At 43.7% G+C, this 16,030-nt stretch overlaps 1 protein-coding gene across 1 annotated transcript in view; it reads left to right on the forward strand.

Annotated features, from left to right (window-relative positions):
- The window catches only part of LOC138580555 (protein-glutamine gamma-glutamyltransferase 5-like), a 148,269-nt gene that overhangs the window by 41,497 nt on the left and 90,742 nt on the right, over positions 1 to 16,030 (forward strand). The window contains exon 4 of the mRNA XM_069651187.1: positions 15,742 to 15,860. Coding sequence (XP_069507288.1) covers positions 15,742 to 15,860 — 119 coding nt within the window. The remainder of the gene's footprint in view (positions 1 to 15,741; positions 15,861 to 16,030) is intronic.

Below are 16,030 nucleotides of genomic sequence, written 5' to 3' on the forward strand. Positions count from 1 at the left end.
TACCCTATCATTTGCAGAGAACTTGTCTTCTATTTTAGCTACCAGCACTAAGCCTCACTCGCAAATCATTATACTGGGAGATTTCAATTTAGGGTACCACGATACGAATGACGCTAAAGCCACTGACCTAGAAAGAGTCCTGGCCGAATTCGGTCTCACCCAACACGTCAACGAGCCCACTCACATCAAGGGTCGCACTCTTGACTGGGTTTTGGACATGAACTGTGCGCTTAACGTCACCTCTGTGTCGCCATGCGCCTGGTCTGATCACCATAAAATATAATTCTCCATTAATTCTAGTCCACCTACAGATAAACCTAACCTTGCCCCTCCCACCTCCACACGCAACAAAAAGGATATTACGGTTGAGAAATTACTCCCACTCATCCTTCCTCTCCTACACTCGGCGTCCACCACGTGCTCGGACCCCACTGTGGTAGTTGACATCTACAACCGTGCCATGTTAAAAGCCCTCAACACCAGTGCCCCCCTCAAACTGCACAAACAAAAACCGCAGCTTCACCTTAATTCCTGGTTTACACCGCACCTACGCGATCTACGTAAAGAAAAAAGAAAAGCTGAGGCTCATTGGAAAAGCTCACCTTCTCTAGTCAACAAAAACAACCTTACCACAGCCTCCCTCACCTACAAGGAAGCCATCCTAGTTGCAAAAAAGTTTATAACAAAAGGATCATTCAAGCCCAATCAAATGCCAAGAAATTCTTTAAGATCCTCAAAGAACTTGAGTCGCCTGTTGCCCCGCTTGTTAGGTGCACCCCAGACACAGATTTGTGCTCTAATATTCAAAAGGCACTGCTTGACAAAATTGCCATGCTCCAAGCCAAAATTAATACCAAAAAATGTCACCTGTCTGACTCAACGGGTTACCCCCGTCCTACAAAACCCCCTCTACCAAACATTCCTTCAAACCTTTTAGCTTCTCAACCCTCACTATTGAGGAGGTAGAAAATATCATAACAAAGCTTAAGCCTTCCAACTGCCAAGGTGACGCTTGCCCTGCATCGGTCATATAGGAAGCTGCACATGATCTTGCCCCATTCATTATCTCATTTATTAATGCCTCCTTCAAATCGGGCACTGTACCTGACAACCTTAAGGATGCTTGGGTCATCCCTTTAATCAAAAAACCCAATCTTGATCCCAGTAACCCCTCTAACTACAGGCCCATTACCACAGTGCCCTACCTTCTCAAAATTCTGGATCGGGCAGCCTATATACAAATCCAGGACTATCATGAAACCAATAATCTCTTAGGGCTTAGATAATCTGGCTTCCGTCCCAGACACGGTACAGAGACAGCCCTAATTGATTTGAAAACCCAAATAGAGGAGTTGAAAGACAAGGGCAAACTGGCGCTCCTGCTCCTCCTTGACCTTTCAGCAGCCTTTGATTTGGTCGATCACCAAATCCTCTGCCACCACCTCAAAACTGCGGACCATTTCTCTGACGCAGCCACATCCTGGATCAGCTCCTTTCTGGCAACCAGAACCATGAGGGTCTTCTCTCCCCTAGCGGCAGCTGACATAGCCCATGTCCCGTGCAGAGTTCCACAAGGATCTTGTGTTTCTTCCACACTTTATAACTTGTTCACTAAACCGCTCTTTGATATACTTGACTATCTTGGTGTCTCCTACACTAATTATGCGGATGACACCCAGATACTCATCCCTATCACTAGCGATTATGTAACAGATGCAAAAGCACTCATTGGAGTATACACTGTCATCCAGGCCAGGATGGCTCATAATGGACTCTGCCTTAATGATGAAAAGACTGAATTAATCATTCTTGGCTCTCAATACAAACTCACCAATCTTGACCCCAAATATAAGTCCTTCATCATTGATGGGAACGGTTTTAAAGTCTCCAACGTCACAAAAACACTTGGAATTTATCTAGACTCCACTCTGTCCCTCAATCGTCAAACCAACGCAGTTGTCTCAGCATCATCCTATACTTGCAAATTGATTACAGCATGTCGACCCTTTCTGACAACAGAGAACTGTCTAATTCTCACCAGAACCCTCATCATGTCCAAAATCGATTACTGCAACGCCCTTTACCTTGGGACCAGTCAAAAAAACATTGATAAACTCCAGGTCACGCAGAACAACGCCATAAGGGCAGCTCTCAATGTTCCCAGGCGCTCACACATATCCAACACGAGACACAATTTGCACTGGCTACCTATCACCCACTGCATATCCCTCAAAGCTCTTGTACTAACACACAAGGCCCAGAACAACACATCTCCGGCTTACCTTTCCACGCGCTTCACACAACACACAGCAACTAGACCTCTAAGATCTTCTCAGGCCCAAACGCGGACTATTCCTAGCTTCAAGCTTCAGACAGCCAGAGGCTCGAGTTTCCCAATCCTCGCGGCTAAGCTTTGGGACACCCTACCTAATGCTCTCAGAAATGTTCCGCACATCCATTCCTTCAAAGCTAAAACCAAATTGTGCTTACATGAATAGGATGCCTTAGCTTCCTCACCATAATCTCTACACCTGCCAATCCCATTACTGTCTGCTCATTGTACTTAGACTGTTTCGGCTGTATATTCCGACTCGTTGCTCTGAGCTTTATGTAAATATGTGTTAAATGTCTATTGCTTCTTTTTGCTGTAACCTGTAACCTCCTCTTAAACATGCGCCCGATGCGCCTCTCTATTCGATGCTCTGAACTTTATGTAAATATGTGTTAAATGTACATTGTATCTATTTGCTGGAACCTGTAACTGCCTTTTAAACATGCGCCCAGATGCCCCGGGGAAAGGTGCGCACTACAAATAAACAAAATGCAAATACAAATACTTTTACTTCATCCTCTGGATCCACACATAGAGGTCTGGAGAAATATCTCTTTGGGGTCCATATCTTTATGACTCCCTTCAGACTTCCTGCTGTTCTTACATGCTCATCTTTGTTCCAAGTCATTAGTTGACATTGTCCAATTGGACTACAATAGATCAATTTTCCCACAAAATTTCTGTTTCCTTGGATATCGAAACTTTGTTCCTTCTGGTGCATAAATGCTGGCTTTCACAAAGTCTCTTATTTCTTCATCAGTCAGGTCCTTAGGCTTCCAGTATGACTCAACATCAATCATGATCTTCATCCCTATGGCCTTTTTTGCAGTTTTCTGGCAGTGAGATATTATTACCTTGATAACACAGAATCCACGGAATATCATCACTAGCAGGGCTCCTAGGAATTTGAATGCATCTGCCATCCATTGCGGAACCCATGAAAATAGTGATCCAAACCAACTGTCGTCATCAACTTCGTCAGTTTCATCACTCATTTCATTCTGCAGTTTTGTCAGCATACCTATTGCTTCTGTTAAAGTTCCATTCTCATCATCGTGTGAAGGTATGAATGTGCAACATGATTCTCCAATTTTTGCACAAACACCTCCATCCATAGCTGTGATCATGTCAAGGACATATCTGCTCTGGAGAGTCATTAGTCGAATCACCCTTAACTCTTCCTTGATTGCATTGAATCCTTTTATGGTCATGTTGATGGTCTGCAGTAACTCCCATCTGGTTATCTGCAACCATTTAGTATTTGCTCCAACCTGAACTCTCGGCATCAGAATTGTCGTGAACACTGATGAGGTGAGGCTGAACAGCCTGTGTTCATACTGGATTGCATGAAAAGCTTCTTCTGATTTGGCAGAAAAGTAATTCTCTCTCTTCATTCGGTTCATCAGTTCCACAGATCTCTTCTTTCTCAGGTGAGCATCTGCTTTTGGGAAATTGTCAATATTCAGATCACTTTTTGGTATCACCAATGCTGGAACATGGACATTCACCAGTGTGCATATACCTCCCCAATTCTTCGGCAATCTGATATATGCTTTGGATCCACATGCCCAATAATGATCCATGATTACTGCTGTTCCATGTATCATTCCTGGAGCATCGAAAACTCGTCAATAGTTCTGATTCTCTCACATCTTCCTTGTACCATTATTCCTGAAACAGAATTTTAGACCCTCCAATGACACTATTTGCAAGGGTCCTCCTCTGTCCTCGACCCATGTCAATATTTTAGCAAGCTTTGGCCATAATGGCTTGCATCCATTCTGTACTATGTCAATGGTAGCCTGGTAACGATCTATGACCATCCACATGCCCAGTAATGATCCATGATTACTGCTGTTCCATGTATTATTCCTGGAGCATCAAAAACGTGTTCACAGTTCTGATTCTCTCCCATCTTCCTTGTACCATTATTCCTGAAACAGAATTTTGGACTCTCCAATGGCACCATCTGCAAGGGTCCTCCTCTGTACTCGACCCATGTTAATAGTTTAGCAAGCTTTGGCCATAACGGCTTGCATCCATTCTGTACTATGTCAATGGTAGCCTGGTAACGACCTATGACCATCCATGTTCTGCAGATCACTACTCTTTTCTCCCACCCGTCTGGTGAAAGCACTGTTCCCCAGATTTGCATTTGGCCTCTGTTCTTCCATCTTCGAGCTTCTTCTGGAGTTTTTCCTTGAACGTTCAGTCTTTGGGTTGTCTCTCTTTTGATCTCTGCTCCTTTAATTCCAGGCTTCTCATATCTAATCACAATGTTCTTTGTTTTTCTATTGTTTCTTGTCTTTATGTCCTGGAGATAATCATCTTCAATTGGATCAGTTGCTTCAGTTGCCCATTTCAGTGAAGCATCACTTCCCATGAACTGGCTTCTGGTCTTGCACATTGCTATGTGTGATAGACAGTGGGCTGCCTGGACATCTTTTTCCACAGCTATGAAGATTTTCGACTTCCCCATGCTGTATGGTAATAGTGCACAAACAAAGCATTCTTCCTCTGAAGTTCGTCTTCCAACTTCTTTCATATGCTGGTAGCATATGTTATTTTCCAAGTGTGCTGTGCTGTCCAGGTAGTCATTCAGTTCGTTGTTGTCTTCTTGTGTGCTTCTTCTGATTCTCAAAGTTTTCATGTAGTTTGCTATCATCGCATCCTTAATAGCATCCATATAGCTTCTTCTTGCTGGAGGATTCTCGGATATTTCCATCCGGGTTCCTTGAGTAGTAGAAAGCTCTGTTAGTCCTTCTTTATCTCTGTGTCTTTTTCTGGCTTTGTCCATGAACGGCCATATTGATTCTGCTATAATCTCTGCACGTGATAGTTTTGCTGGACTTGCACTTGCCCCTTTCATTACTGGATCAGGGGTGCTTATCAATGCTGTCTCTGTTGGTTTATTATCCAACTCTTTTTGTCTCTTTGAGAGTTCATCTGTCTCATTTGTCTTTTCCCTTCACTTGGCGTGGAGCTTCTCATCGTAGATTGTCCAAACTTCTCCCATTCTTTGGACTGTGGTTCTGCAGTTATTGACACTTGACCTTGTGTATGTGCACTCATCGTTTGCGTGTGTGTATCTTTCATTAACCTTTTCTCATGCTTGTTCTGCCGACCCTGCCTCTGGCGGTTGAATTTCTTTGTTACTACAAGTGTGTGTGTATTATTGTTCATCACATCCATTTCTATCAGACCTTCTAGGGATTGGAATGACTATGTAAGGTCTGGGTGCCTTTGTGGGTTTCATGCATACATCAATAGGTGGGTGCACTGGAATCGGAACACTTTCTGCACCAATAGAAAATGCAGTTCGATTCATCAGTGACAGTAAAAAAATGATGAATACAGTGCATAGGTACATGATTCCTCTATAGGTCAACCTACAACACTTAGTTCTGGGACACTACGATTGCCTCTCCTTCTGAGGGATGACAAGATTACTATTTTGGTTGCCCATATCGATCATCTAAGGAAAGAAAACTAACTCTTTAATACATTCTAAGTAATGGTATATCTGGGTTCTGCTGTCTCTGCTCGTAGGTTGCAGATACTGGAACGATTATCCTTCTTTGCCTGAATAATAGATTGTCTCTTGTCTCTGGAAATAGTTCTCTTTTCTGTATACGAAAATGTCAAAATAAGATAAACTCAGCAAGTCTTTAGTGTGCGTGTTCAAAATAAACAAGCTCCCAGTCAATGCCTCTTATCTGTTTCACTCCAGATGACATGTCGTGTCCTTGTCAGCATAAACAAGAGTGAAGTCTCTGGCAACACTTTCATGATCTGTCCCTCTTCGGAAAGTTTACACTCTTCTGTGATTTCGATGAGCTTGAAGAGCAACCTGCATTATGATTCTGTTCAGGATTATACTTAAACGTTCTGTGTTTGCTGGGTCTCGAAGAAATGTCAAGACGTCGGTGTGCCTCCCAACAAGATCTGGACAGTCTTCAATTAAGCAAAAGAATAGCACGCTAGCAAGCCTATGCGCTTCTTCTTCTGCTTGGGACATTTGTCTTGTCCTCCCTGTATTCCGGGAGCAAAAGGAACTGCTCGGCAATCACAGTGAGCAGCCTCCTTATTGTCTTTTCGTTTTCAGGGTCTTGAAGCAATTTGGTGATGTTAGTGAGCCTTCCCACTAACGATGGGTACGATCTCAATACTAACTCGAAATATATCAAAATGTCCTTAGTGATATCACTACTGCAGCACACCTTAAGTGAGTCAATTTAAGGCTTCTGTATTACAAGAGTCTGGATACTGTATTTTTTTCCAATTCACGTGTACTCGATCAAAATTTGGCATATCCTTTTTCTTATCAAGTCTTCAGTGTGCCTCAGTCCAAAGTTCAAAGTCAACAGACTCTGTTGTGGCTTATACATGTAAATGTCTTCTTCACCCTGCAACTAGGATGCACAGAGTGTCCGTGTGTATGTCCTTATCCCCTTTTTTGCTCAGAGGAAATGTCCAAAATTAAGCCACAACTTTGCACAAAAGTTCTTTGCCTTTGCTTTGCTGGTCATGCTTCCTTCTTCCTCGTCATGGATCTCGTCTGCACGTGCTGTGGTTCTTCCCCGCTGTCTGTAGTCTCTACGCATTGGAGTGCGGGCAGAGGGTCTTCTCCGTTGTATGGCTTGATGTCACCCAAGAAGATACAAGCTCTTCTTCCCTGTAGCTTGACTGCAGACGGAGTGACATCCTCCACTCTGAAAGGACCGTTGAAACTTGGCTTGTCCCAATATTTTCTCGTGTGGTTTCTCACCAGGACCGTGTCCCCAGGGAACAGTTGTGGAACACGTAGACCCTGAACTTGGTCTGTTGTAGTATCCTTTTTGTCGTTGTTGCAGCTGTCCTGAAATTACAGTAAGACAAGATGGCATGCAATTCAAGTAATTTTGCATTTCTGATCCAGACACTTCCCCTGTTGGTTGAGCATTGCATCTAACTCTATCTCGGGGTGTCAATTGAATGTGCATCCTTCTGCCTCTCACGATTTCATGCAGCATGAAATGGTGGTCAGAGCCAGGCTGGTTTCCGAGCGCATACAGTGCCAGTGGAAGGCAGTGTAGCCATCCCTTCTTTAGAGTAAGCTTCAACTTGGCTATCCTTTCCTTTAACAAGCCGTTGAGCTTCTTGCATACCTCATTTCCTTGGGGATGATACACAGAGGAAAATGTGTTCTTTATACCAAGCAACAAGCTAATCTGTTCAAATACTGCATTAACAAAGTGAGGTCCATTGTCTGACCTCATGACCTCACATACTCCCCGTCTGGGAAATACCTCCCTCACCAAGAATTTGGCCGCACAGGTAGAGTCTGGGTATGTACATGGACCTGCTTCTATCCATCTAGAGAATGGACACACCACAACAATTAGATACCTGTATCCATTACATACTTGAATCATATTGACAAAATCGACATGCAAGTGCTGAAAAGGTCCATTAGGCCTTGGGATGACTCCTCTAATTACTCATAGTTTATGCCCAGCCGTGAACTGTTGTCAGATTATACAGTTCACCATAAAAAATGCAACATGTTCTGCCAAGTTCGGTATAAACCAGTCTTCAGCAATTGTCGCTGCTAGAATCTCTTGTCATGTGCACTGGATAATGTAACTGTTCCAGTGCTATCTTCAATAGGGCTATAGGCATCACTGGTTTACCAGTGCTGTCTTGTCGCCACAAGCTCTCGGGTGGGTTTAAAGAACACCCTTGCCGCTTCCAAAGGGTTTTCTCTTCCTGTGGTCCCTCCCCTTGGACCTCAAATAACTGGGTCTTCCCCATATTACTATAACTTTCAGGTTCACTTCGTGCAACAATCATTCTCTCATGCACATTAATTATTTCCACATTCATTATTATCTCGTCTTTGGTCGCTACACGTTTGGCTTTCGTGTCTGCTGTCTGATTTCCTCGTGAGATAAAATCTGTCCCTTTCATGTGGGTGGCGCATTTCACTACCGCTATGCCCACTGGGAGTTGTAGTGCCTTAATGAGCCTATGCAATAAGGCTGCGTGCTGCATTGGCATGCCATCCGCTCGGAGGTAGCCCCCCTCTTTTCCAGTGTGCTAGGCCTGCGTGTACTGTCGATGTCACATAGGCGGAGTCACTGTACACTGTCACTTTCTGGTCTGCGTGATTCTCGATCGCCAGTATCAACGCCAGTAATTCTGCAGCCTTTGCCGAATAATGTGATGGTAATCGTGCACTAATGAGTAGTTGAAATTCTTAATTTTCCGTGTGCTTCATCACAGCGGTGCCTATATATCTTTGCCCATCATTTTGATCGATTCTCAAAGGACCATCAACGAAGACGATTTCCCCTTCTGCTAATACATTTTCTTTTACTCTGGGAATCTCATCATAGAATTCTTCATAGTTTGCGCAGTCATTGATTGGCTCTCCGTCAGTGACTGGCTCTCCGTCAGTGACTGGCTCTGCTATAAACATAGCTGGGTTCACTATCTTACATCGAATTATTTTAATCAATGGATTTGATATGATCACTTCATAAGCAGAAGCTCTCTGCGATGTCAAATGTGCCTTTCGGTTTCTCTAGAATGGCAAATAGTGCGTGCTCGACGAATAACGTCATTGAGCATCCCATCACGATGGTTGTAGCCTTCTCTATGGCGAACGCTGTGGCAGCCAAACTTTGTTCGCATGGGAAGTGACCCCTCATTACTCGGTCTAGATTCCCACTGTAGTATGCCAGGGGCTTGTACCCCAACGTGGTTCTCTGTGTGAGTACTGCTGTGATGACACTGCCATTCATGTGTGAAAACAGGTTGAATTCCTCTGCATAATTGGGAATCCCTAGAATTGGTGCTGTCCAAAAAGCCTTTTTCAGTTCAGCAAACCCTTCTTCCATTGTCTCTGTCCACTCCATTTTTTCTTCCGTCACCTGTGCCTTCTTTAGGGCTTGTAACAAGGGCTTGGTATAGAAACTGTAGTCAAAGACCCATGTCCTGACATAATTGCATAATCCTAGAAAACTCTGCATTTGTTTTATCGTATGTGGATTGGCTGTGTTCAATATGGCTTCAGCCCTTTCAGGGGTAACCCTTTTCCCCTCATGTGAGAATAGCTGGCCTATGAACAGTACTTCTTGTTGACAATACTGTAACTTCTCTTTGTCAACTTTATATCCTTACTGTCCTTGTGGAAACATTGGTCATATTCTGAGGTTGCAAGCTTTGCTTCCGGTGCTTGCTGCTGCACCGTGTGATTTTGTGCAACTCCATTTCCACCCTGCTATAAAAACACAGGTGGATTCACCATCCCTACCATCCCTACTCTTGTTCCTTGGTCATTGTGCACCATGCCTTGACTTCTGCATGTGCGAGTTAGATGCCCTGTCATCCCACACGTCCAACATATTGGCGGTGGTCTGATTATTTGTCTGTTTGACATATCCGTTTTGCATGTTTTGGAAACCTCCCTGATTACTCTGCCATCCTCTTCCTCGAAAGCTTCTTACCCTGGGGTAAAACCCGTTATTGCCTTGATCACCCTGCCCTTGATTATTAACCTGCTGCATGTTTGATCTGTCTGTGTTAGTTATCTTTGCCCCTTCAATGGCATATTTCTTCAATTTCTTCTTCTGCACACATTTTGCCTCTTCAGCTTTTCGTGTAGCCTCTTTTTTATGATTTTTCTCTTGCAATAATGCGCTATGGTCAACTGTATTTCAGACCACAGTTTGACCTCTACCAATTTCTTGACCTGCTTATGTACCTGATCTGGCAGCCCTTCGCATAATATATGGTAAAACACGGGTATGGATTTCCCCCAAGATTCGAAAGTTTCCAGCAGCCACGCATCTTGGAAATTTTTAATGTAAAGCAAAGACTCCTCTGACTCCTTCATTTTACATGCCATTATAGCTCCCATGTCTGAAGTGTCCGGGTATAGCAATCATAATGTTTTCCATACCGCGGCTCTGCAATTGTTAAACAGCGCTCCATCATGCGCAGTATTAACTGTAGTCACGCCAGGGTAACCTGCACCTGTACACACATTGTCAGCTCTATCACCAAGTATGGCGATTAAAATACCCTTACTATGCACGATAGCTAACGTGTTCCCTCCCATCATTTTTTCTAACTCATGTATCCATTTTCCGGCTCCCGAGGTCAACATTGGAAGCTTATTCTTCAGATTTTCTGTATCCATGTGTGGCCAAGGTATATACTGTGGCCTCGTTCCTCCCTTTTCGAGTAACGGAAACTGTAGAACATGGAACTCCTTTTCCTCGCTCATCATTTTCCTATCCACTGCAGGGGTAATATTCCTGCATCGCCACCTACCTGGCAATGTCCTTAGTCTGCTCACATAGGGTGGTGGAGACACCCCCCTCTGACCAAAAGATACTCCTTCGTGTCGGTCTGATTGTGTGGCTGATTCTGATGCCTTAGTTGCATATCCACTAGAAACTGACCATCTTATTCCCCTTCCTCCACAGAAGTGTTTTTCGCGTCTTCTGTCATCTTCTATATCCTCACATTCCTCTTTTTCCGCGTCTGATATTGTCTGTGCCCAACTCGTGCAACTTCTCTCATCCTCCTCATTCCTGTTTAGCGTCAACCTATCTAGGGACAGCTCTCTATTTCTGCTACTTTAGGAGGCGTCCTCAGTGTCGTACAACTGAGTGCTGTCCAGATGCTCGTCCTCTCTTTTCCCTTAGGCTACCTGTTCTAGCCCCATTTCATCATATATTCTATCGATCGTCTCTCCGATGCTTCTGGTGTCGAAGTCATCATCCATATTTGCCCTCAACGTGCCTGCTACTAGATCGTACTCAGGAACAAAGTTTTCTATGTCTTCCCAGTCTACAACTGGATCAGGTTTTTTAACATCTCTTTCCAGATATTCAAGATCTTGTGCTCTCTGTCTTTGCTTACGTTCTATGTCGTCATCGAACTCCATGTGCTTCCTCGCTTCCTCTCTGACCCTATCTCCCTCTTGTTTCCTCGCATCTCTACGTTTATTTGCCTTTCGTATTTCCTCACCCCTTTGTCTTTTTATTCTCTTCTCCCGTAAATTTTGTTCTTCTTCTTCTATTCTTTGTTGTTCTTGCCTGTCCTGATCATTAGCTGTTCTTGGCTTATGATCGCCTTTCCTGTCTTGCTCTTCACGATACAACTGCTCTCTTTCCTTTTTGAATCGTCTGGCTCTCCCTTTTGTCTCACGTCCTCAATGCCTTTACCATCGAGTTTCAATCAAATCTGACATCCATTCGTTCTGTGAGAATGCAATCTCATCAGTTCTGTCCTCATCTCCTTTCCATCTCTTTCCCTCTCTACCTGTATCTAGAGATGTACTTGCTTGTGCCTGGTCTCCTTTTTCCTTTTCACGTCTCTCCTTGTCCCTCGGGACGTTGGAGGTGATATCTCTGCCTCTGTCCTTGTCTGGGCTTTCGTCACTACTTTGCATAGGTGACTCATATGACGTGTTGCTATACCCCGTGGCTGGTTTAAGTTCCCTCAACGGGTATATTCCTTTGTCTTTACTGGCTTCGCTTTTTGTTTCAGACGGGGTGGGTGGCACAGAAGGCGTTTCACACCCCTCTGTGCATATGATAAGTATCCTATCTAACAGTGGCTCCTCCTCCTTTTCCTGTTGATGCATCTTCCAAAGCTCCAAACTAGCTAGGCGTTTATCTTCCTTTTTTTCAAGTATATGTGGTGTGCAAATATGTCATCATGTGTTGCAGGACCGCTTTAGATAACGATCCACCTTGGGGCCATGGCATAAACATTTTATTTGCAGTTCCTTGAACCCATTCTGCACTGTACTTCTTCAGTTTAGGTGCATGTTTTGGCAACTGTTTGCATAAGTGTACTAAAGGTATATGGTCTTCCATGCTTAACCTTTTATATCCTCTCCTCCTATAACACTTTGTTATGCTTTACGCTTCACAAACAAAATCAACAATATGAGCGAGGACCAATCGTCGCAAGCTACAATTCCTTTTTTCACAAAAAATGTCACTTTTACTTTTTCAAACAACAATCATCAATTCATGTCATACAACATTCTGTCTATACAATCGCACAATTTTCATGCTATTCCCCCAAAAAATGTCTTACCTCGTGACGTCAGAAAAAAGAAAAACACAAGACAGACTAGACAGACTCCAGCCGGCTACATTAATCTCCTGCCATCTGCTTCCTCAGATGCATTTCTGCCCCTATAGTTATTCCGACATGGAATGTAAGCCCATTTCTTTCAGATCGCCTTTTTAATCGTTTCTGGTCGTCTACGACGTCCTAATCATTCAGGACTTTAAATGCAGACTTCTTCTAGTGCTATATTAAAACCTAGGTATCTGGGCGTATCCTTTCTCTCTATCTCTCGGGTATCCTCACAGTATCTCTCTCTATGCTCGGGTATCCTCCTGGTATCTCTCTATTGCTCGGCCTCCCTCGAGTCAATATTTTCCCCTTATATATACATTATACTCTTACTCTGACGTTATTTTTGTCCCACCTCCCTCCGTTACCTTCCCTTGCTTGTTCTATGGCATGCAACTTTTTGCCAAAGTATTCAGTCTTTTTCACTCACAATTCACATTTTTTCCTCTCTGGATGCTCGGGATCACCGCCTTTGTTACCGCCTCTCCTTGCCATTCGTATGATTAGCTGCTTGTAGAAGTGGAAAGGGGTTTATGGGAGAAAGCAAGGGTCCCTTCAGACCTTAACCTAACCTGCAGGGTTTTTACTTAAACTACCCACTATCTACAGGGAGCCTCTCATTCTACTCAGCCGGATAACAAAGGACTTGTGATATTGCCGAGGACCTAGAGTTACTTATGTCGATGGCTAACAGGCGTCTTATCTAATCGATTCTAATCGATAACCATCAATCTCTGCTCCCAAGTGTGCTCATGGACCCCAGCTGGCCCATAGGACTGGGGGTTTCCTTACAGCACTTTAAGATGAGTAGCAGCACCTGTGAGATGGATGGGGATGCAGATTCATACTCTTGCATCAAATCAATAATGACAACTCATTGGTTTGGCAAAGGGAGTCCGTTTAATGACAAGTACAAAAAACGGGGTGTTCATGAATATCAGCAATCACTCGATCTTCCTTCTCGCTTCAACTCCAATTAATTTCAGAAAAAACATAGTATTTATACCAAAAACTCTCTCAAAACTGAGCATGCAATTCGATTGGTTCTAGGAAGGTAACTTTAATGTAGGCACTATATCTGTATATGGTAACGGGAGAGGGGATTTGAATACTGTCAGGTGGGGCCTCTGAGCCCTTCCTTCAAAATGGCTACTGTAAACATCACTAAAAGTATGACGTCTCTTTGGTTCTACTAACTATAGGACCCTAGATTACATGGTCCACTATGATTGGGTTGGCATCAACCCCACTCCTACTTTTCCACTTGCTTAGCAGCGTGCAGACGAGCCAACCAGGTGCAGGGAGTTTGCCTGCACCCCCAGCTTCCCTCCAATTATTGCTATAATCAATCATCACTTCAGTGGTCATGTGTCAATTATTTCTTTGTGGTTGGCCTCGAATCTGCTTCTTGGTCTGGAAAACTTAAGGCGTCTGTGCATGGCAAAGGTCCATGCATAGGTGTGAAAGTTTCATCCCTTCTTGCTGGTCTCGTCACGTGATTCCGACACCGTGAAATCATCTTTTTCTCCATGCAATTTCATGTATTTGATTTAATTCTGCCCGTCGTCTACCATCTGTGGCTTATCTTGACCTTTCTGCACAGGATACTCTGTTCTTCTTCTCATTCATTGTATCCACTGTTGGTCTATTTTAGCCGATACAACCTTGGCTTCTTGGCATGATTTACCTTCGTCTGAGTTTCTCTCTGTCTTTAATTCTTGATTTGTTTGCCACAAAGCTCTCCTCTTGAGACCTTTAGTAACCTTTGGTTGATTCTGCTCTTGTGCATAGTGGAAGTATACTTATATAAAGTGCTTGAGGTAGATATGTATAGGTGGCGCTTGCCGCAATCTACCTTTGCTACTAAGCATAAGGAAGCCTCACGATTTCTTGCTTCTTGCGGCTACTTTGCATATTTACACATTTAAACTAACTGAATATCTTCATTGCGCATATGGCCTAATTCCTGACATTTTGTCATCAATTATTTCACTTTAGGCTCAGGATGTCACTTATCCATGGTGTTTCGTCTCTTTTCATCATTTACAGGTCGTCATATCTTCTAAATGTGAGTCAGTTTGGGTTCTTATGGCGTCACCATTCATCTTCCTTCATTATCTTTTTAGCTTCTTCAGGTATTGTATTCTTACAATCGTCATTCTGTCTCACTTGTCGATATGGTTTTCTCAATGGGTACCTTACTGTCTAGGTTTTCTTAGGTGTCGGTACTTCAACAGGTGCTGTTATTCTGATAGGTACTGGGCAGACCCAAACTGCGGCTCTCTGCTGGTTTATTTACTCACCATACGTCACATATTTCGGCGTGAACGTTCCTGGTACTTCAAAATGGGCGGTTGGAGTGTGAATCGAGCTTGGCACCTCCTCTACACTTTCCTAACACACTGACGACTGACAAGCACCTTAGTTAGCTTTGTTAGGTAGGGAACACCCTCAGCCTAGGGAAAGTAAGGATTTTTCACCTTTTGTTTAATACACAAAAGTGAGATGGAAAACCTGAGTCTGTGTTCTTCTTCTGACCCGCCACAGTAGGCATGTGATTTATGGAGAGTAAACCTAAATACCAAGCAAAGGATGCCTTACAGAAAGGAGGGGAAGGGATACAGCAGGAGAATTCTCAGGAGTGCCGGGACAGGGGAGACCAAGGTTAAATCCGTAGGATAGCCCAAGCACAACTATCCTTAAGAACAGGATGATGCAGCACATCATGAGTTGGGTATCCAGTTGAATCAAGCCCTTGACTTCCCCTAAATCTACCCAGAGCAATCAATGGAGTACCACATTGTGGGTAATACTCACAGTAATAAGCTACCAAGAGCTCTGAAACTGCATTTCCAGTGGTAAAGGCGCTATATGAACGAAGAACTGTGGGGCAAGGTTCACATGTATATATATCTCCAGAGATACACATGTTAAAATACTGCCTTTTATCCTTGCACAGTCAATAAACAATACAAGGAGTGCCATTTGCGTGTGCAATAGTAATACCTGTTGTTTACAATGCAATGAAGATTGCCTATAAAAGCTCAAACTTTGCCTGGTTGTGGCAGTGTGCAAAAGTAAACACCCAATTATCTTACGCTGGTGTAAAGATATGTCACCAATATAACATATGGTGTATTCCAATCGCATCCATGTTGCACATGTTATAGGTTTGGCAAAGTTGACGTTCGAAGGAGTTGCCGTTGAATCAACCCTTTGGTCTCAAGCTTCTAATCTACATCGATGTATTTGTTTTGTCTCAGCGGATGACGTGTACCTGAATAACGAGGCACAGCGCCAGGAGTATGTCTTGAACGAAGATGGAATCATTTATCGGGGAACAGAGAGCAGCATCCAGCCCTACCCCTGGAACTTTGGACAGGTGAGTTGCTACCTCGTTCAGTGCATGCACTCACTGCGCTTTGTGAGAGCTTCTTGTGGAAGTGGAGGCTGGCAATCAGGCAGGCCAACTTAAACGTAACCAACTTAACAAATGTAAACTTCACTTATGTGCCAAAGAGGGCGGTCCCCCTGCCCTCTACCCCCATCCTC

Source organism: Ambystoma mexicanum, chromosome 3p (assembly GCF_040938575.1).
Source record: "Ambystoma mexicanum isolate Mex_15411 chromosome 3p, UKY_AmexF1_1, whole genome shotgun sequence".
In the NCBI taxonomy this organism is placed as follows: Eukaryota; Metazoa; Chordata; class Amphibia; order Caudata; family Ambystomatidae; genus Ambystoma; species Ambystoma mexicanum.